The sequence below is a fragment of the Amphibalanus amphitrite genome, unplaced genomic scaffold (genome assembly GCF_019059575.1).
Source record: "Amphibalanus amphitrite isolate SeventyFive unplaced genomic scaffold, NRLGWU_Aamphi_draft 000102F_arrow, whole genome shotgun sequence".
Lineage (NCBI taxonomy): Eukaryota > Metazoa > Arthropoda > Thecostraca > Balanomorpha > Balanidae > Amphibalanus > Amphibalanus amphitrite.
This window is the reverse complement of record NW_024881597.1, coordinates 941693-962060: the sequence shown is the minus strand read 5'-3', so window position 1 is coordinate 962060 and position 20368 is coordinate 941693. Positions and strand designations below refer to the sequence as shown.

Below are 20368 nucleotides of genomic sequence, written 5' to 3'. Positions count from 1 at the left end.
GCGCGGGGGGGGTGGCAACCACCCCCCCCCCCCATGTGCGTTCTAGGATGGGAAAATGGCATGTGCGGGCGAGGGTTAAGAAATTAAAGAAATGATTGTCACGTGCGCGTCACGACTGCCAACCATAAGCGCTACCATATTCTAGATTGAACTAACTTTTTGCTAGTCCCGACCACATATAGTAGGTTTTCTAGTAGTTATACTAGAAATTCCTACCAAAGTTCGTCCTACCCTTCACTCAATATACCCTGGTGACTGCCGGTCGGCGGCCAGCCGGCGGCAGCTGTGAACTGCAGCGCGGCACGTGGCTCACAGCCCACGGTACCGCCAGGCAGGAGGCCGCCACAACACAACACAATTACAGTACCAGCCTGGTACTGGCGTGACTGCCTTTTCTTTCTCCTGACTAAACAGAAACAACAGTTGTACAGAGAACTGAACCGAAACCGGTTCGAACGGAACACAGACGCAACAACAAGCGCATACAAACAAAAGAATGCGTGTAGACCTAACGAGACAAAAACATATGTCATCGGAGCTACCAGGGATCGAGTACATAGTCATCGTACCTACGGGGCAGTCGAATGTTGCGCCTATCACGTCGCGCCGCTACGGGAGGCGGCGGTTGCGCCGGAGGGGAGTGACCCGGCGTGGAGAGGGCGCCGCCAGAGACCTCCGCAGGGACAGGACACCCCAGGGGCGGCGTGGTGACGGGACAGGGCTCGTCCTCATCGGACGAAGACGCAGACAGAGAGTGAGCGGTAGCGAGTGGCGCGGGTGTGGTCGGCACGGTGTAGCATTCGCTCACGTGGAATTTGTACGACTTGGCGCGAAGCTGCGAGCCGGCGAACTTTCGCACTCGGCACCAGTCTCCATCAACACTGGTAACAAGGTACCGAGGACGAGCATGAGCCTTATCTCGATCACCAGCATGGTACACGAGCACACCGGGTGTGATAACTGACGGAGGCACGTGACTGTGAGTACGACCTTTGGATACGTGATCATACGGATGGTTCTGCAGTCTGGAGGACTGCTGCTCGGCAATGAGTTCGCGGTCGGAGGTGCTGAGGGCAGTATGGCTGTACTGATCGCGGGAGAACAGCCTCTCGAAGGCTGACAGGCCGTCGCGGCGTAGACGTGAATTTAATCGAGAAGTGGCCATGGCTAGAGCTGACAAAGAGACTGGGCCGCCCTCCGGAAGGGCGCGTTTGAGCTCACCACGGAGCTCGCCGATGGCGTGTTCGGCGCATGGGTTCTTGTTGGGATTATGAACCCGGCCGACCTCCAGCTTGATGCCCGCCTGATGTAGGGCCTCACTGTCGGAGAGAGCGACGAAACCGGGGGCAGGGTCCACACGGACCGTTATAAGCGGGCCATCCACAGCACGCAGAGCGACACACAAGGAAATCAGGGCTTCCTCCAGCGTGGAGGCGCGCTCATCACTGATAAAACAGGTCAGGGTATGGGAAGTCACCGTCTCGCGCACCACCAGAATCAGCTGGCGTCCGAAATGGAGCACGTCGGCGGCATACGAAACGCCGACAGCAGAGGGCGGTGAAGTGGAGCTCACTACCAGCGGGGGTGGGAGGCGCTTGAGCGAGGCACCTGGATGACAGCCGTCATACAAGGTCGCCAGATGAGAGTCAAGATCGAGGGCATAAAAGTAACGCAAGAACAGCTGTTTCAGCTGGTGTTGAGAAGGATGCTTGAACTTCAGATGGAGAGCACACAACAGCCCAGGCATCACCTGGCGGGGGACTACTATGCACTCTCGAGCTGGGGCGAATGCCTCATCACGACGCACGACGAGCAGGCCGTCCTTGGAGAGAGACGCGACCTGCAAGTAGCGTTTGACATCGCGGATGTTGGTTTGTTTGCGGGAGGGGCGAGTGCCCTGGGAGAGATGAGCCTTAGTACGTCGCACATCCCGACAGTCCTGTTGGGAGTGAAGCCACGAGTTACGGCCTGTGAATGGGAGCCGACAGGAGCCAGACATGACGTCATTCACAGTGATCTGCCGGACCGGGGCCTCCTCAAGGCGAGACACGAACGAGCAGACCTGGCAAGATGGGTCTGTGCAGACTGGAGCATTCCTGCTGGCAAAATCTGATGGGAGATTGGCGGACCCCGCGAGGTGCCGAACCGTCAGGCAGTACCGGCTGATGGTGGTCAAGAACGTGGTGACCCGGGGACTGGCGGAAAACTCACCCGCCCCAGCTTTTCGAAAGCCTGCACGCACGGTTTGCTGTCAGTCAGCACGGAGACAGGAGACGTCGCCTGGGTGATGTACGGTGAGAAGTGATTGACGGCAGCGGCGATACCGAGCGCCTCGATCTCGCACGGGAGCCAGCGTAGCTGATGCTTTCGAAGCTGAGCACTGAAGAAGCCAGCCAGGAGGGTACGGCCACCGCGGGTTACGTACAGAGTGGCACCGACACCGTGCGACTTGCAGGACCCGTCGGTGACAATCCAGAGCTGGTCCGAGGACCGCGGCAGGACGACAGAGCGGTGGCCCTTGAGGGCGGACTGAGCTCTGGTGAAAGCGGTGCGGAGCTCATCAGACCACGAGACATTCTCGGCAGACTCCCGGCCCGCACAGGCGGCATCTAGGGGCGACAGCAGGGCCGCAGCACCTTTAATGACGCGGCCGAGCACCCTATAGGCGCCGATGAAGCTTCGCAGGTTTTTCACAGTGCGTGGGAGCTCGCACGATGCTAGAGTGGCGATACGGTGCGGACTGGCCGAAAGACGGCCCTCACACCATACCCAGCCCAGGATGGTGACGGAACGAGGACAGACAACAGTTTTGGAGGGAGATAGACGGAGGTTCGATCGGTCCAGCGCCTGCAGGACACATCGAAAGGCTGAGAGAGCCTCCTCGGGTGTGGCGCCGCCACAGAACAGATCATCAGCGATCTTGGCTACCCGACCGTCCTGGATCAGGTCACCAAGTACCCGGCACATAAGCTCCTCTAGGGCGGACTCTGAGCCGGGGAGACCCATGGCACATCTGGTGTAGACGCGGACACCCTTATACGGGGTCACGACACCACAGTATTTGAGACTGTCGCGCGACAACGGTACCTGAAAGTACGCCTTCGTGAGATCGGTAACAATCATATACTTCCAGCCGCCAATGGTGCGCAACGTTGACTCTACATCGGGTAGAAGAGAGGGTTGCGGCCGGCAGTATCGGCCCACAGCGGTGAAATCGGTCACCAGACGGGTACCCCCACCTGGCTTGTTTACGAGGAAGGACGGATGAACGTGCTCGACATGCACGTCTAGATCCTCAGGCTTCTGAAATATGCCGAGCGACTCAAGCTCGTCGAACTTAGACTGGAGCTCGGTCAAGCGCTGCCGGTTGTACTGGGGAAGACGACCTTTGCGCTGTGGCGGCTCGACCGAACCGATGTTGACCACCCCGTGAATGGAGCCCACGGCGCCATTGTAACCAGGGAAGACAGGATCGAAGACGGAAGCATAGTCGGCGACCACAGAGGCAAAGTCCGAGCGCACTGAGTCGGAAAGGAGTCCGTGAGGGTCTATGGAGACTAACTCGGATCCCGGTTGTTGAATCGGCGCCCGGGGGGCGGGAGAGGACGGTAGAGACTCGGGGAGAGAAGGGGGCCGGGACACCGCATACACCTTACAGACATGGGAGTTCTTTTTCAGACGCAGGGGAGATCGGGTGTCATTGGGAACGCGGAGTTTACCGGCCACCACTGACGTCACTGTTGGGCGGGGCCATGGGTCGGCATCAGGGTCACTGAGGGAGGACGGCTGCCAGGGCTCAACAGACACCAGCGAGTCACGGTCCATGTCCGGTACATCGAGCTCGACATAATCATCGGGCCACACAGTGACGGTCTCGGAAGGAGACCGAACCAGACACTGGAAACGGCGGGCGGAGGGGTCAGGGGCGCTGTGAGCCGGATTGACGTAATAAAAGACAACATCATCCCCGATAGACACAGTACCATCAGCGGGGCGCACTGACACGTCATTCAGTGACATGAAGGGCGTACCGGCCAGCACATCAACATTAAGGCTTTCAACAACGAGGGCATGGAGAGTGAGCACGTGAGCCCCACGAGTCAGAGACAGGGTTGTTTCACCAACGACAGAGAGTTGTGAATGGCCGTCAGCCTGATGGGCCGTCTGTGTCGACCTTTTCACTGATGCACCGATATGCGACGCGACTGTGACATGAACCAGATTTATTTCGGCCCCGGTATCCAGCGTTACACGGAGCGGGTGCTCAGCACAGTGCACGGGCAGGTAGGGAGAGGGATGGGGCTGTACACGACGGGCAGAGTCGCTCAGGTCGTTACGTACGTGCTCGTCCGCTGGAGTGGGAGATACTGGATCGTCGTCCTCAGGCTCGTCGAAGTCGGCGTCGACATCACAGCCGGCGATCAGTCGGATACCGGCCATGAAACGTCGGTCAGACGCAGGCAGGAAGCGGCACCGGCTCAGGAAGTGGGTGTCGCTCTCCGGGCGGCCGGCCGCCTTGCACAGGGCACAGGAGCGGGCCGGGCGCTGAGTCCGGCGGTCGCCGCCCGCGGCGGCGGCTGCGGCGGATCGGCCGGCGGCCGCGGCGGTTCGGGGCTGACCGGCGGCGGTTCCAACAGGCGGCTGTGTCCGGCCGGCCGTGGGTGCGGGCCGGGAGGGCGCGCGGCTGAAGCTGGCGGCGGCTGAGCGCAACACCTGGGCATCTTCGGCAGAGCGCAGTTCGTCCATCAGAGACGCGAGGGACTGACTAATCTCGGGCTTGAGAGAGGCCAGTGTGCGGCAGCGTAGCTCCGGTCCGTACCGTTGCTTGACCAGGGCGGGCAGACCGGTGTGAAGGAGACTTAGCCAGTGGAGACATACCAGATTCTCCAGGGTTGGTGACATGTCTTCATTCGTCGAGGGCAGCACGCCGTGGTGGGAAATGCCGGCATCTGTGGTGAGAAGTGTATCTTCCACAAACGCCATCAGACGTTGAAATAGGTCCTCCGGTCGTTCATCATGCTCGCGGCGAATGCTAGCAAAATCCAACAGGTGTGCACCGGTCGATTGAAATCCGAAGTGTAGACGAATCGCTTGCCAAATGGCGGACAGGCTAGTTGAATTTTTGACGATCGTGTTCCTTGAAATGACGGGACAAAAATTGGCAATTTGCCCGAGCATCAGCTCCAGCTGGGCAGCCCGTTGGACGGCGGTGAGCCGCAGCGATTCCGGGACAGAGTCCGAATCGTCCGTGAAGCCACGAAGCGGGTTGTCAGCAGTCTTCTTTGTCCAGGTGACACTCCTCTCAAGGAACTTGGAGAAGTTCGGATCCAGTGACAATGTGTATTCCAGGTTCTGGCGCCAGTTTTCAAAGGACGTAATAGTTTCGTGTCGAGTCAGCGGCCACTGCTTTGGAGCACGCGCCGCCATCCTGATTAATAAACTGCCGTTACAAATTACAATGCCACTTTAAAGCAAGGCTCACTGGCCAAAAGAATGGAGAGCCGACTGTTCGAGGACGTGGGAAAACGCTGCCACCACGCCAGTTAGTAAGAGTGGAGTCGGCTTCCAGTGAGAGCAGTTATATTTAACACATAAGCGACAGCAAAACGCAATGCCAGACGCTCAGCGGCGCCGCGGTGACTGCCGGTCGGCGGCCAGCCGGCGGCAGCTGTGAACTGCAGCGCGGCACGTGGCTCACAGCCCACGGTACCGCCAGGCAGGAGGCCGCCACAACACAACACAATTACAGTACCAGCCTGGTACTGGCGCACTTCTAATTCGGGAGCGAGCTGGAAGACCTGTGGAGAGCCGTGAAGCCTTTGAACGACGCAAAACCAGTTAGTGAGGAGGTTGGAAATGCAATGTCTCCTCTTGGCCTCTTGCAATGTCTACTCTTTGCTGTAGCATATTTAGCATATTGCCTATGCTGTAAGTTTATGAGATAGGCATAGCATATACTTCTCAGAGTTCTTCGCAGACTTTTCAGAGTTCTACAAACTACATAAAGTCCTCATCGTTGAGACTAGCTCGACGCCTAGTCAGTTTTTTTTTACATTGCACATTGTCAACCTGCTATCTGTGATTCCGGGAACGTTTGCAGTCATGGCTCAATTAATTAGGCATTCATATTCCTAGTAGTGATCTACGCTGAACGAATAACGCAACCGCTCCTCACACATTGTTATCATGTTAGTTGTGTCATACATAGATCATAAAGCATACATAATGGTTACGACTTAATTCTAGCGGGACTAATAAACACTCTTACAATAATACACAGCCTGCCAGTGGTGACGGATTAACTGGAATGTCTGCCACGTGGTAATGGCCAATGGGTCTCTAGCACGCGGCGAAGGACAAATCTGGCCCGGTGGCCATTTGAGACTGCTTTATGTAAATGATCAGAGTGTTAAGTGAAAGAAGAATGCATAAAAGTGAACATTAAATCAATATTCAGAGTGCAAAGTGAAGTAAAAATTATATTGAATTAACATAGTCTGAGAGTGAGGAATCAAAATGATGCATAAAAACTACCAAAAATGTTATCATTTATTAAAAATGTTATCATTTAAATGTTATTATTATTATTAACACTTATCGACGGACATCCGATAATCCGGCGAGATTCGCCAAGAGTTGGCAGCAATGTCCGGAAACGTGTCATTTCTTTCAACCCTGAATATATAGTTGGACGGACGCGTGTTGTCCCTTGAAGGGACAACACTTGAAGGGCTAGCAAAGACTCACGACGGTGCGAATGTGGTACAATAGTACACAGTACATATAGCGTGACGCGAGTGACATAAATACGATAACTAAAGCTATGATGATGCTGACTGCCATTGCTAGCAATGAAATGCCTACTCCCAGTGCAACCGGCAACGTTCAAATACGGGGAGATGCAGCATTCCTAGTAGATGCAACGAACGGAATGAGTGGGCTCCGAGGCAATTCAGTGAACCCACCGTGATGCAACACTGTTCGGAAACAGCGCACCAGAAGCGCTGGCGCCGAGCTATGCCGGCCCTCGGGCGCAGACATTCCAGTGGGGCCACGGCGGCCACCCCTAGGGGGAGAGACGAATAACGCTGAGTGCAACGAGTGGGACGCGGTGCGGGGAGGGGCGGAGATTGCACGGAGGAGAGGGGATGGAGAGAGGGAACGGGTGAGTAGATGGAGGGAAATTGGACAAATGAACTAAAAGATGGAGGTGACTGACTAGAGGCCACGCTTCAGCCCACGGAGGTAACGATGAGTGCAATTTAGGACGTCTATAAACCTAACGATGCCTTCTAGGACATCCGATGCGGCAACCAACGACGTGCGTTTGTTCCGAGAGCATGCACAGCTCAGTGCCCGAACGGTCATCGCTATCGCCTGCGGGCCGGGTCAGTCACTCACGTGTCACCGTCACACGGGGAGCCTATCACGTCCCTGCGATGTAAGAAGGTGGATTTTATCAGGTCACTTCGTAAATTACGTCTCATCAGACACTCTCGCGCGTCACGCTGGCGACAAAGACCGCCGGCGAACGATTCAGATGATCTCCATCAAATTTGATCATAATCCGACGACATTTGCTGACACAGGTAAATTAGTCATATGAAATATATTGTCTGATCTCTAATGACAAACTCATGAAGACAGTTAATTTACAAGACCAATGAAACTAAAATAATGAACTACAATTCAAGGGTACCGGGCCCACCCACAATGCCTGATTTTCTGCGGGCGACAGGAGACGACGAACGAGGCCGCCCCGAACGCGGCGGCCGCCTGCCGGATAGGCTGTCCCGCAGCTCACCGGCCTGGCCGCGGCCGCGAAGGGCCACCGACAGGCACGTGTGGCTCGGCCCGGACGGGTCGGTAACCGGTTCAAGGCTGGCCGTTTCCCGAGCCAGCTCATGGCAAACAGGTCGCTTCGTCCCTGTAGTCCCGGAACTGCCCCGATAGTCGGACCGGGGCTCAGGGATTTATCCCACTTCCCTGTGTCCAGATATCTCATGCATGGAGGGAAAGGGCCGTTGAAAAGAAATGGGAGCAGTCCATGACCATATTGGCCCCACCGATATGGTTTAATGCTTACAGAGACAGAGAGTTTTACTTATTATGTATGTAACTAGCCTAAGACGATTTAAGATGTTTTACAAAGCCCCGTGGACATGGACTCTGTCGCCCCTGCCACGCTTATTAGTCACTTGTGCCAGGGCACAGCTACGATTGATGAACTTGTTTCATGCAAGTTATGTAACATACTCGTACAAGATCATCTCACAGCTGACATATTAACTGACCGATATCATCTAAACGGACGTGATGAGCCAAACAATATGTGTCTGTCTTTATCGACCACGTGATGCATGGTATGAAGCCATGACAACGGCATCAGTTCACCCTTTTCTCGTCTGTCACGTTCAGAGTTGATGAGCACTTAGATACTCGATCAATCACGTAGGACCAATAATTACAGTTATGTAATTACATGATTACGCCTTAATAACACTCGTGTTTGCCACCGTTCCACTAAAGTTACCAACGTTCATTATATCGTAGCAAAATCATCGTCAATCATCCGATGAATTCCCATTTCCTCTGAACACTGCCCTTATCACATCCACGTAAGGCGTAAAATAATGAGTTAAGAGCTGGCAGGCAGAATGAAATAGAAATCGAGACTAGGTGCTAGACGAGACCATCAGTTATAAGGTCTTTAAAAAGTATCTTCTATCCATACCATTAGTTACAATGTTGATGCTTAAAATTTGCGTACCTACATTTTGCAATAAGGTGTAGCGATAAAGCGCTCCAAATAATTCTCCGTCCAACAAAAATGTAATATTGTCCAACATCGGCATATTGGTGAATTTTCGCCCATGGACTGCCATGAGTAGGTACAACGCCAAATGGTTTCTGACCTTTTATTTGCCTCCTTGAACCTACAATATCGTCCACATTTCAACAAATGGCAACTGTAGAAAATGCATAGTAGGTAAAGTGATTGATCAAATGATCACTCAAAAACATAAATCACAGTAAAAAGAGAGAATGCTTATGAAAGAACGAATCTGACCTTTCTGTCCCGTGCTGTTCGGCTGTCATACCACTGTTGTTCTTCGTGGGCGTGCACAAACCGACATCTACGGGGTTACAAGCCAACGAGAAAGGTCTACTCAAAAAGTCGTACATCTTTCTGCGTGGAAAGCGGCACTGAGAATGAACGGAACATTTTCCGTCGTTCTGACCAAGGGGACGTTAACAACGGTACAGTCAACCACAGAACACAATCGATGACGTCACCCCAGAGCTGACGACATAGCTCGCTCACTTATTGCATCAGCCATTGAAGGCCATTCTCACGGAATAAGTACGTTGCACAAATATTCAGATCATGAAACAAGGCCATGTAGCGCTAAACGCTCTAGCTGACGGAAGGGGACGAGGGCCGTGATTCACTCCCGGCACTTGGTGCAGGAAACTAAATATATAGGCACCTGAAAACAACGCGTGCCTATCAATTGGATTTAAAGGGATCCTCCCACCTTCAAAAAGTTAATGAAGTTAATGAACAACTAGTGACCTTAGAGCACATAATGGCAAAATGGCTTTTATAACGTGTTCTGGTCAGAGGCGTTGAGTACCAATTTATGCATCATTAACATGCCATAATTACGTTTGCCTTGCGAATTTGGAAACACATCTATTCGGACATCAGTGTCATACGATGTTCACAATAGTTTTCCATTCTCTGTATTCAGCTGGTAGGCAGCTCACCATTTCACCAAGCGTCACTGTTGCGCCACCTTCCGCAGCGCCACATCGTTGGCGACTGCTGTTATTGGCATGATGACGTCATTAGTTCTGTCGGTGCAAAGTTCGTCGGTCCAGCCTAATCGAACAGCGCCGGCGCCAATCCATCCACGAGCGGTGAGCCGTCGCTCATCGGCTGAGCTGAGCACGCTCCGACGTCCAGAGTCGACCGGGCACAGAGCACCGAACACATTACCGAGCACAGATCACAGAACACACACAGAGCACGGAGCAGGGAGCACGCTCAGAGCCGACTGGGCACGGAGCTCGGATCACAGAGCGCGCACAGATCACAGAGCACGCACAGATCACAGAGCACGCAGTCGTCCAGTTTCTGGTCACATTGGACTTCTCGTGCTGGCAACCATTGATGTTCGATGCCTGGTCATCGCGAGGCCTGATGAGCTGGTCACGCAACTCCAGAGAAGCTGATGGGATGGGAGGCACGGAAAACCAAAATATATCGGTTGGCCAACTGTGCTACTCATTGGGATTAGTGGTTCTCACGAGAGGGATGAGACGCCAAGCCAAAATAATCACAATCAGATCAAACATGATTAGACGGTTTGGACTCCAGCTCCAGATGCCTTAGATGCCTTAGCTCCAGATGCCTTAGGCATCTGGAGCTGACTTTCCGGCTTTCTCACAACTCGCAGCGCGAGCGGTCTGGTATTCCTAAGCATCTGTATTCCTAAGCATCTCTGTCCAGCAATTTACAGGTTGAGCCTAAGTAAAACGTTGAAGCCCGTCATCAGTGGTTATGTAACAGACACTGGCAGACCTATAGTCTTCCGGCAGCAGAATTGGTGCCTACAGCTGGTGTGCCCGAGGGCATCATTCACCAGTTCAATGCTGGATCTTAGGCCTGTACACATTCAGCTGTTGTGCTGTTGTCAGCTGAAATAGGCTCCGCCCACCGCTTCTGGCTGACGGAACTGTATACATTTGGCTGATGAGAAATGTCAGCACTGGCTGACTGTTTACAAATATGGCGTTGTAAACAAATATTTCGTCTCATCTTCATGTTCTTTATTAATACAATACTTAAGCAGTTAGATATATTATCAAAATATTTACTGACAATGTGCGAAAGTAATAAGTATTTTTCTTGTATCGACAATTAATTATGAAACCAAATATATGTGAATAGCGCCAACATGGTGTCCAAATTTCATTTATCTGCAGTGCTCAATAAAAATCTGGCACGTGATTTGCTTTCATGCGCCACTACCAGTGTCTAAATGCGTCATTTATGGCTTTTGCTGACGGCTCGGCATCTCTGCACTTGCTTTCTCGTAGCAGCACAGCCCGTCAGCCCATGCTGCCGGCAGCAGAGAGGTGACGTCATGTTGCATGTGCAACATAACGTCATCAATTTTTCAGCCAATAGTGTGAGTGATTCTCGGCTGACAACAGCACAGCAGCTGAATGTGTACAGGCCTCTTCTGTTACAGAAACAGGCTAACACACTATAGGCTTCTGTTAACAGGCTTCTGTTACAGGCTAACAATAAGAGTAGCTACTTTGCAGCTCGAAAGAGATTTAAGAGAGTTATTAGGAAAGCTAAGCGAGCGGCGGAGATAAGATTGGCAGAAGAATGTAAAGGAGACCTAAAAAAGTTCTTCAGTTTTTATAAATTTAACAGAAATGATCCGCGAATCGGGACAATTGAAAATAATGGAGAAGTGTACCGTGATGATGTTCTGAAAGCCAAGGCTTTCAATGAGAAATTTTCATCGGTATTCACGGACGAACATCTCATAAACATTCCAAAGATAAAAAGTAATGGAAATGCACACGGAAAATTGGACACCATTACTCTAAACGTCGATGACGTGTTAAAACAATTGCTTACTGTCAAAGAAAATAAGGCATGTGGACCTGATAATATTCATGCCAGAATTATTAAAGAAGCAGCAAAAGAACTAGCACTGCCACTACAAATTATATTTGAACACTCTTTAAAGGTTGGGGTCATCCCTAACGACTGGAAGTGTGCAAATGTAGTACCAATATTTAAAGGAGGGGATAAAACAAGAATAGGTAACTATAGGCCAGTAAGTTTAACTTCTATAGTGTGTAAAGTATTGGAGAAAATAATTAAACACCACATTGTAATTTACTTAGAGCAAGAAGACTTATTGTTGCCTTCTCAGCATGGATTTAGGACTGGACGCTCATGCTTAACAAATTTAATAGAGTTCCTTGAGTTTGCTACAGATCATTTAGATAAAGGCAATAATATATCTGTCATATATTTAGATTTTTGTAAAGCCTTTGATAAAGTTCCGCATAGAAGACTGTTAGTTTCGCTCGAAAATCATGGGTTGGGTGGTTCTATCCTTCGATGGATAGAGACTTGGTTGCTGGGTCGAAGACAAAGAGTGGTGCTAAATGGTCAACAAGCTGCTTGGGTTGAAGTTAAAAGTGGCGTTCCACAAGGCACAGTTCTTGCTCCTTTATTGTTTATTATTTTTATAAACCAGATAGATTGTAATCTTACAAGCAAACTGTGGAAATTTGCTGATGACATTAAACTTGCAAAAGTAATCAAATCAGCTGATGACAAGGCACTGCTCCAAGCAGATTTAAATGCCCTTTCCAAGTGGACGGAAGAATGGCAGATGGAGTTTAACATTAATAAGTGCAAAGTTCTCAACTTAGGGGCGAAAGAATGCTACACGTATAATCTAAATGGAAATATCTTACAAGTCGTCCATGAGGAAAAAGATTTGGGTGTTTTGATAACGGACGATTTAAAATTTAGTCACCATTGCATGGAAGCACGAAAGAAAGCTCTGAAAATGTTGGGGGCAATACAAAGAAATGTTAGTTACAAAAGCAAAGATGTAATGAAAAGGCTTTACTGTGCATTCATACGACCACATTTGGAATATTGCAGGCAAGCGTGTTACTCTTCATTCAAAAAAGATGAAAGATCGTTAGAAAGAATCCAAAGAAGAGCAACTAAGATGATAGTTGGCTTAGAGAAAAAGAGTTATAAAGAAAGACTGATTTCGTTAAATATGTTTTCTCTGCATTATCGCAGAATTAGAGGCGATTTAATTGAACTTTTTAAGATATACGCTGGACTAGATAAATTAAACTTCACAAATATGTTTACAATTAATTCGAATCAAACTAGAGGTCATAATTGTAAATTAGTTAAAAAGTCAGCGAGAACAGCACTACGGCAATCATTTTTTACACACAGAGTTATTGACTTGTGGAATAATTTGCCATCCTGGGTCATTGCAAGTAATTCACTTAACGAGTTTAAACATTCTATTGACCTGTACTTCATAGAGCGTGGTACCATTTTTGACACAATTGACGATTAGATAAAATTGAAATGATATGGTGTCCGTTGTGCATATGATCTGAAATGTGTACCTGTGAATGATACTGATGTGAAAGGAGATGAAGTCATGTCATGACGTTCTTACCATGACGCTAGTGTTCTTGTTTTGATGTATCGTATGTTGCAGCCATGTTGGGCACCAGTGGCCTGTTGTTGCAATCAATATATGTTATGTTATGTTAGAAACCGAAGCTGAGCTAAACCGTAGCTAGCGGGTCATCAGGGCCTCCGGTTTCAGCGAACCGCCGTTCACTGTTCAGCGCCTCAGGCGGCGTGGCCAGGGTCATCCCCCCCGGCTACCCCCCCCCCCCCTGCAGACGCCGAGCGCCGGTCGATCGATGCGGCTCGAGGAAGGCCGCCGTCACCGCCCCTGCATCAGCTGACAGGCTGTCAGCATCCGAATCAGCTGACGGAGCTTCGGGACGGTCATCAGCTGACAGACCGCCAGTACCGATCGGCTGACATGGCCTCATCTGTACATACATGCATTATAGTGACACATCCGACAGACGGACTAATGGGCGGATGTGTGGGAATAACGGAGGGAATGGGGCCGACGGGGGACGGGCTGGGGCGGTGATTAACTGATGGAGGAAGACGGAAGGTGATCAACGGTCATCAGTAGAGGCGGGAGATAATCAGTGGAGGCGGGACGGGGCTGGAGAGGTGGCAATGGCACCCCGGGGTTCCAGTCAGCACCCCGCATCTCCAGCAAGCTGACCCCGCCTCTCCAGCAGACCCCTACCCTCCAGTCCAACATCCCGCCCCTATCAGTCAGCATCCCGCCCCTCCAGTCCAGCAGACTCCGCTTCGGTAGTCCTGCAGTCCCTCTACCCTCTTCCCTGCTCACCTCTGGCTGATGTGTTTCTGCTGCGCTAGCTTCGTCTCGATCTGTTCGATCGGGTAGTGGGGCACCTCGTAGGGCGCCGATATCTCGTTGGGTACCGGTGAACTGGACATGGTGACCTGCCGGTCTGCTCCCTGTGAAAACCCCGACCGGTCACCGCACGGCGCCCAGATAGCCAGCGAGGCGCCAGGGCCGGCACCACACACACTTAGGTCACTGAACGACCCAGTGTTATGAGAAAAATCACGGTGCACGCGCCTCTTCAGCAAGCGCAATATTTTCGTCCAATTTTGAGGCGTCATATTTTAGAATTGTCGCAAGTACAGCGTGCACTCTGCACGAGCCGCGCTCACTGCCGACTGTGGGGTCTAGTGACTGAGGTGAGAGACGACTCTGCAAGCGAGGGGACGACAAGGAGCCAACAGGCGTCACGGCCAACACAATCAAACCCGGTCGAATAAAATTAACCCGCTGCCGGGCGGCCGTGACCTCGGTCAAACACTTTTGAACAAGAAGGGTCAATGTTGCTTCCTTGCAAACACAAGTAAAACAACTGCGCAATAACGGACAAACAGAAAAGTGAAATGATTCACGTTAAATGTTGCATGTTCTTTCCGAACATGGCCACGGCCAGGCAATCAAATATTCGTTTGTCCCGACCAAAACACGCGATGAACGTTACACTTCCATCCAGCTTCTACTCTGAACTCAAGTCGGGGTACATTTACATAATAGATGGTCCTCTGAGACAAATGTATGTCCTCTGGGCGAGGTGTATGTCCTCTGGGACATACACCTCGCACACCATGGACCATAGACCTGCGTGCATTGCATGGGTCAATACGTTCACTTTTCTCATCTTATTCGTCGAACTTGCTCACAGCGAAGAAGCACTCACATGAAATTTCTTGATGTTCTTTGACCTCATCACCTAATGAGAAGCAGTTTTTTTTTATGCTGGTCCAATGACCCTGCATGCAATCGTCAAATACTGTTCCCCAAGTAAGCTGCATTTCCAGCATTTTTTTACGAATGCCCCATCGGAGTGCAAGATCGCAATGGCATGTCTCTCCACCTTCACTGGAAATTTCCTCCCGGAATGAAGTTTGACGATAATAGACTGTGTTATTACAGACGTGTCCAGAGATCATGTGCCTATGAGTTCATGACTTCATGCAATATATTTGTGTAAGGTCGGACACCCTGATCCGAAGTCTTTGGCGTGTGCTGGTTAGCATCGTCCATTGAACGATGAACACCATACACCATTGAAGCCTTACGAACGTAACGGTATGGGCATGGCAACAGACATGAGCCGCCGCAACTGTGCCAGACAGCCTAGTCAGCTGGAGGGGGGGGGGGGGAGGAGGGGTTAGTCTGAGCTGAGTGCTCGCATTAGGACTCGATGGATCGGAGTAATCGGACTGGGCGGGTCTAGACTAGAAATGCATTGCAATTAGTTTGGATTGATACAACAGGGCTGAAACTGCGACGGGAAGGGCCGAGTTGGTGCATATTTGGCAATGGACAATTGATTTGGCAATGTAGGGACTGCACCTTCTGAAACACAAACACCTTTTTTATGTATCTTAAGTGTTGTAGAAGGTAAACCACATCCGAAATTTGAATGACCTGTGGCTGTGGGGACATCGGTAGCATTATAAAGGTACATGAGATCGGGACTAACTGAGAAACGTTAAATCAAATGTCGTTTGGGCTTTGAACTCTGACCCAAAAATAGCTTTAAAAATAGCTCGTTTAATGACTATCCACAAGCCCGCCTCATGTTCATCCGAATCTAACCCATCAAGCAACCGTCTGTGATATCTAGTTCTATGGACGGCATCTTTTCGAACCTAACTTAGATTACGTTATCTAAGTAGTGCACACTAGGGTTACCCGCGTGCTCCGCAACGCGAAGGGGGGATTTTTTGACCCGTGGGTATTGGGTTGGTCTGTGTTGGTTTGGTTGGTATCCATTTCGTTCGATTGCTTTTTGACGGCCAAGCATTTTGTAATAATACAAAAAGATACATCGCATCGAGGTGCCCGTGTCGGATTATCATGCGTTCTACTTAAGAATGATTCGAAAACTGGCGTGAAGTCTTTTGAGGGCCATCGCTGAATTTCGCTAAAAATGACAATGTAATGGTTTGGAACATTTACATTTTTAAGAATACTGTTGCTCATCATGCAAACATGAAGAGTGAATCTTGGACAGAATTGAATGCTCTTTCCAACGGTGCCATTTTCAATTGCCAAACGTATCAGGTTATGCAGCAAAACCCGTGTAATTAATAAAGTGGCACATCATCGACAAACACCATTTTCTCTAGCGATTTGTACCACCTTGACGTCGATCAATTAGCTATTCACAATTTTTATATGAGAGGCGGTACCTTTCTCTTGCAAATAGGGGTTGATTCAACTCGCTCCATTTAACGGTCGCCTAAAAATAAAATTAATTCCAAAATCCCTCAAAAACCGCAATTTTTCAAATAAAAGTGCTCTCTCCGGTGCACGTGGCGCGTGCTATCCTCTGCATTGCACACCATTCAATAGCCCGTTCAATTCTGTACACGATGCTGTTTTCCACGTGCCGGTCGGACCCCTGGTCACCAAGATATTGCACGGGAACTGGACCCGTGTCGGCCAAAATTAGCCGTTTTCGCCCGATTTCGCACGCCGATTTATACATGTAAAGTCTATGACGCGAATTTGCACTTTTTGAGCACGCGCCACGCGCTCCCTATCAATCCGATCGAGCTGAGACCCCTCAAAGGCACGTCGCGCATCCTTGATCTATAAGTTGTGCAAATTTCACCGGGCTAGGTGCAACGGTCTGGCCTGTAGTCCACGCAAAGCAGCACCAAGTCGGGACCTCGGTAACGGACAGACGCACCCTCCTCAAATAGTAATATAGATTGCACATATGTTGCACAAAACACCATAAACAAACGCTCATGGCTCCAATGACAAATATAGCTTTTCAAAACCCAGCTACATTACTCAATGAATAAATAACAGAGCTCGAATAACATCCGGACAATCAAAGCCGCACAGGAAATTGAAGAAGACTCCTCAGTCGGAGGCATCCGTTCCGACAACGGCCGTTTTCATATATGATGTAAAACATGCTGGTCTGCGGAAGACTATACTTCCTCATCTTCCTTCCAGAATGCAAGCTCAATTACGTAATTCGCAACTATGTCTCGTAACGATATACGGATCATCGTAACTAAGTACGCTGGTAACGAAAGATGAATATACAAAAGCCGCCCGAAAGGACAAAGACCTCAAGATATCCGGTTCACTTAGAAGCAAGACTCTGACTCGCCCAGCCTCAAAGTTCCGGTCTGCTCCTATCTGATCCGGTGGGGTCCGTTCTGATGCACCAAGCCTCAAAGTTCCGGTCCGTTCCGGTCCATCGCCCATCAAGGTCACCATGGACGGGCGGACGGAAGCCCCTCCACCGCCGATTGGCAGATTCCCAGCATGCCAATGACGGCCACCGACCGTAGCCCCGCCGACCCACCCAGCTACCGAGCAAACCCAGCGCGCCTACCCCGCGGCGCTGCTGTGCCAAACTGCCTATTGCCTACCCCCCGGCCTGACTACAGGCACTGCTCGCTATGTTCTGTCGGACCCACACATGACTCAGAATCAGAGCAGAGACCCACCGATGGCGGTCGACGCTCGATACTTACCGGCGACTGCGCAGTGGAAGCTCGGACCGGCACGCGCTACCACCTCTACTGTCTGACGCCGACTGAGCGGGCGGGCCGCCCGGGCCGGGGCCACCGCAGTCGCCCCGGTCGCCGCCCCGCCCCAGCCCGACGCCGTCCGACCCGGGAGCCAGACGGTCGGGTCGGTCGGTCAGACGGACGGTCGGTCGGTCGGTCTGTCGGGTCATTGTCGCCGGGCGGCGCTCGTGCGAAATGTCGGCCGCGCCCCTCTTCAGCTGTGGTGGCTAGCACGACACGAGTGACAAGGCCCCTGTGAGCGTAATGCTTATGTAACAGCTGGGTAGTTTGCATAAGCTCGGTGGGATTATGTGGTGATACACAGGGGTGCATGATGTTCGCCTCCTGCCGACATCTCTACTTAGTGGGGAGGCCGCCGGCGCTGCCTCATTGCACTCAAACCCGCGCTCTCCTTCTCTCCTGGGGGGAGGGTGTTTGAACACCTCCTTGATACAATTTTTGAGGAACAATAGCGACGCCTCTCACCGTTATTTTGTAACATGCACCTTACCATCATCTTTTCCTCATGGGTAGGTAGGTATAATAACAAATTTACTTCTAGTTCCGTGACCTTGGGGAAGTCTTGCATCGGCTACATGAACCACAAACACGGGCATGATAATCTTGAAAAAAATATGAACATTTCATAATTCGTTACATGGGATGTCCGAAAAAGTACAAAGTTTCAGGTCAATTTCGAGCACAGCCTTAACCTTCCAGGCGGTGGGGGAGGGGAGGGCATTTTTTGCCCCCCCCCCCCTTTAGATTTTTCGATATAGGTATATCCAGGACCGCTGCGCCGATCGTCACCAAACTTTCCGTACCCTCCCGTGAATGGCTTTTGCACATTCTGACGAAACATTTTTTTTCCAAAGCCTATGATAGGTTGGCCGATAATGACATCAGAGTGACGTCATTTCTGCCATTTTCGACCCAAAAAAAGGTTTCGCGCGAAGAGCTGTCAGGCCTACAGCTTTAGAGATACAGAAAAATGGTTCAGACATAAAAGGTGTAATATTAACAGTGCTACAAAATACTGTTATCTAGGATTTTTAAAGCTTCTGGATTTTTACCCCAAAAAATACAAAATACGTTTTTAATATATTAGCCGAAAAATCCAAAAGGTTTTTGAATTTGGAAAAAACCCGGAATATATGTGATAGTCCCTAGTGACCCTACCACCTTTTATCCACATACCAAATTTGAGATCAATGCCTCTTCTTTTTTTGGCCAAGTTTTAGCGAAAAACTGTTCAAAATTGATGACGTCAAATTTTTCAAACTCATTTATAAGCAATTTTTTTAGAACTTTGAGCACATCATATAGATTCTTCAATATGTCTTCCATCGTTTCCAACCATTCTTGCCCGATTTTACGCATCCTGCCATCCTCTGGAACACATAGCTTTAGATACATTACCTACCATTACATGTGCTGGGTTTTGCGTTTGACCTTGACTCTGACAAATTGATTCGGGGTTAAATATATTACAGGCCTTAGAATCATCTTATGGAAACCTTCAGTTTGGCATCACTTTTGCTTCCGTTGACGGGGGGGGGGGGGGAGGGAAGGGACAAAATCGCCCCCTGGGCTGCAGTGGTTTGAATCGCCAGACGCCACCCGGCCCGGCCGAGTTAAGGCAAGAGCTTCTCGGAAACTACGAGCGTGTGTCCCGTTACGAGACGCAGTGACAGGTATCCAAAATTAAGTTTTCAGGTCATCCGGTGACCCCTCATGAGGTTAGGTCAAAAACCCTGCTAGGGACAGCTGCGACTTCAACACCATCGTGTTTGTCATGTTCTACGGCTGGTAATGCTTTACTTGGGAAAGATCAAGTTGGGTAGGGGAGAGTGGAGTAATTTGGCCGCTTTTTTTAGAAAACGATATAACTTAAAATTGACGACACATTTCTGCATTTTCTCAACGCTGGCAGGTGTCGCATTCATTTTACTTTACTGGACAGTGAACTTGAAATGATAGAGTAATTACTTATATTGAAATTGTGACGTATTACAAAGGTCTGCAAGGCGGCCAAATTGCCCCACTAGCAGGGTTATTTGGCCGGGGGTGTGGGGCAATTTGGCCGGTGTTAGTTTGCGGTAGGGATTTTCTGTTATATTGCGAGTCAGCTTCAGATTCAGCAATGACGTGTGTCCTATGACGCATTTGCCGCATTTTGGAGGTTGGCTCAGGGGTCACAGGGGTCAAAATAGCCAAATTAGCGGCTCTAGATGCGATCACAGTTTTTTACGAATAACTTTTGAAGTAATCGAGCTAGGCCAAAACTTCGAGTACCATCGTAATTCTCTCGTCAGTCCGCATCGAAAGATATATGTGTTGACCTTGAGAAGTCAAGGTCAAAGACTGACCTCAGGTCACGTTGCATCAGGTAAGGTCACGTGATGTCAAGGTCGTCATGCATATCATTCGATGCACCTTGGTGAGCTGAACAGAATGACCTTTGTGCGGCTGCACCATTTTTATGTAAGGATTTAGCAAAAAAAAAACGTTTGGCAACCTTTGATGACGTCACATGCTCTTACAGTTGACCAATCGGAAGTAAGGCATCAAAGTAGTCAAAGTTGGTCATGAATCATGTCATTTATGGTA

General features: G+C 50.2%; 2 protein-coding genes across 2 annotated transcripts in view; both read right to left on the bottom strand.

Annotated features, from left to right (window-relative positions):
* Positions 1-17857, bottom strand: part of LOC122380632 (AMP deaminase 2-like) — a 39742-nt gene extending 21885 nt beyond the window's left edge. The window contains exons 1-2 of the mRNA XM_043363967.1: positions 17723-17857; positions 14019-14149 (exon numbers count right to left, since the gene is read on the bottom strand). Coding sequence (XP_043219902.1) covers positions 14019-14128 — 110 coding nt within the window. The 5' untranslated portion in view covers positions 14129-14149; positions 17723-17857. The remainder of the gene's footprint in view (positions 1-14018; positions 14150-17722) is intronic.
* Positions 258-5741, bottom strand: LOC122380634. The gene is made up of 2 exons (XM_043363969.1): positions 4342-5741; positions 258-1319 (listed from the first exon to the last, which is right to left on the bottom strand). Exons 1-2 carry the CDS (start codon positions 5425-5427, stop codon positions 1317-1319), a joined length of 1089 nt encoding a protein of 362 aa, XP_043219904.1. The 5' UTR covers positions 5428-5741; the 3' UTR covers positions 258-1316.
* Positions 17858-20368: the final 2511 nt, after the last annotated feature.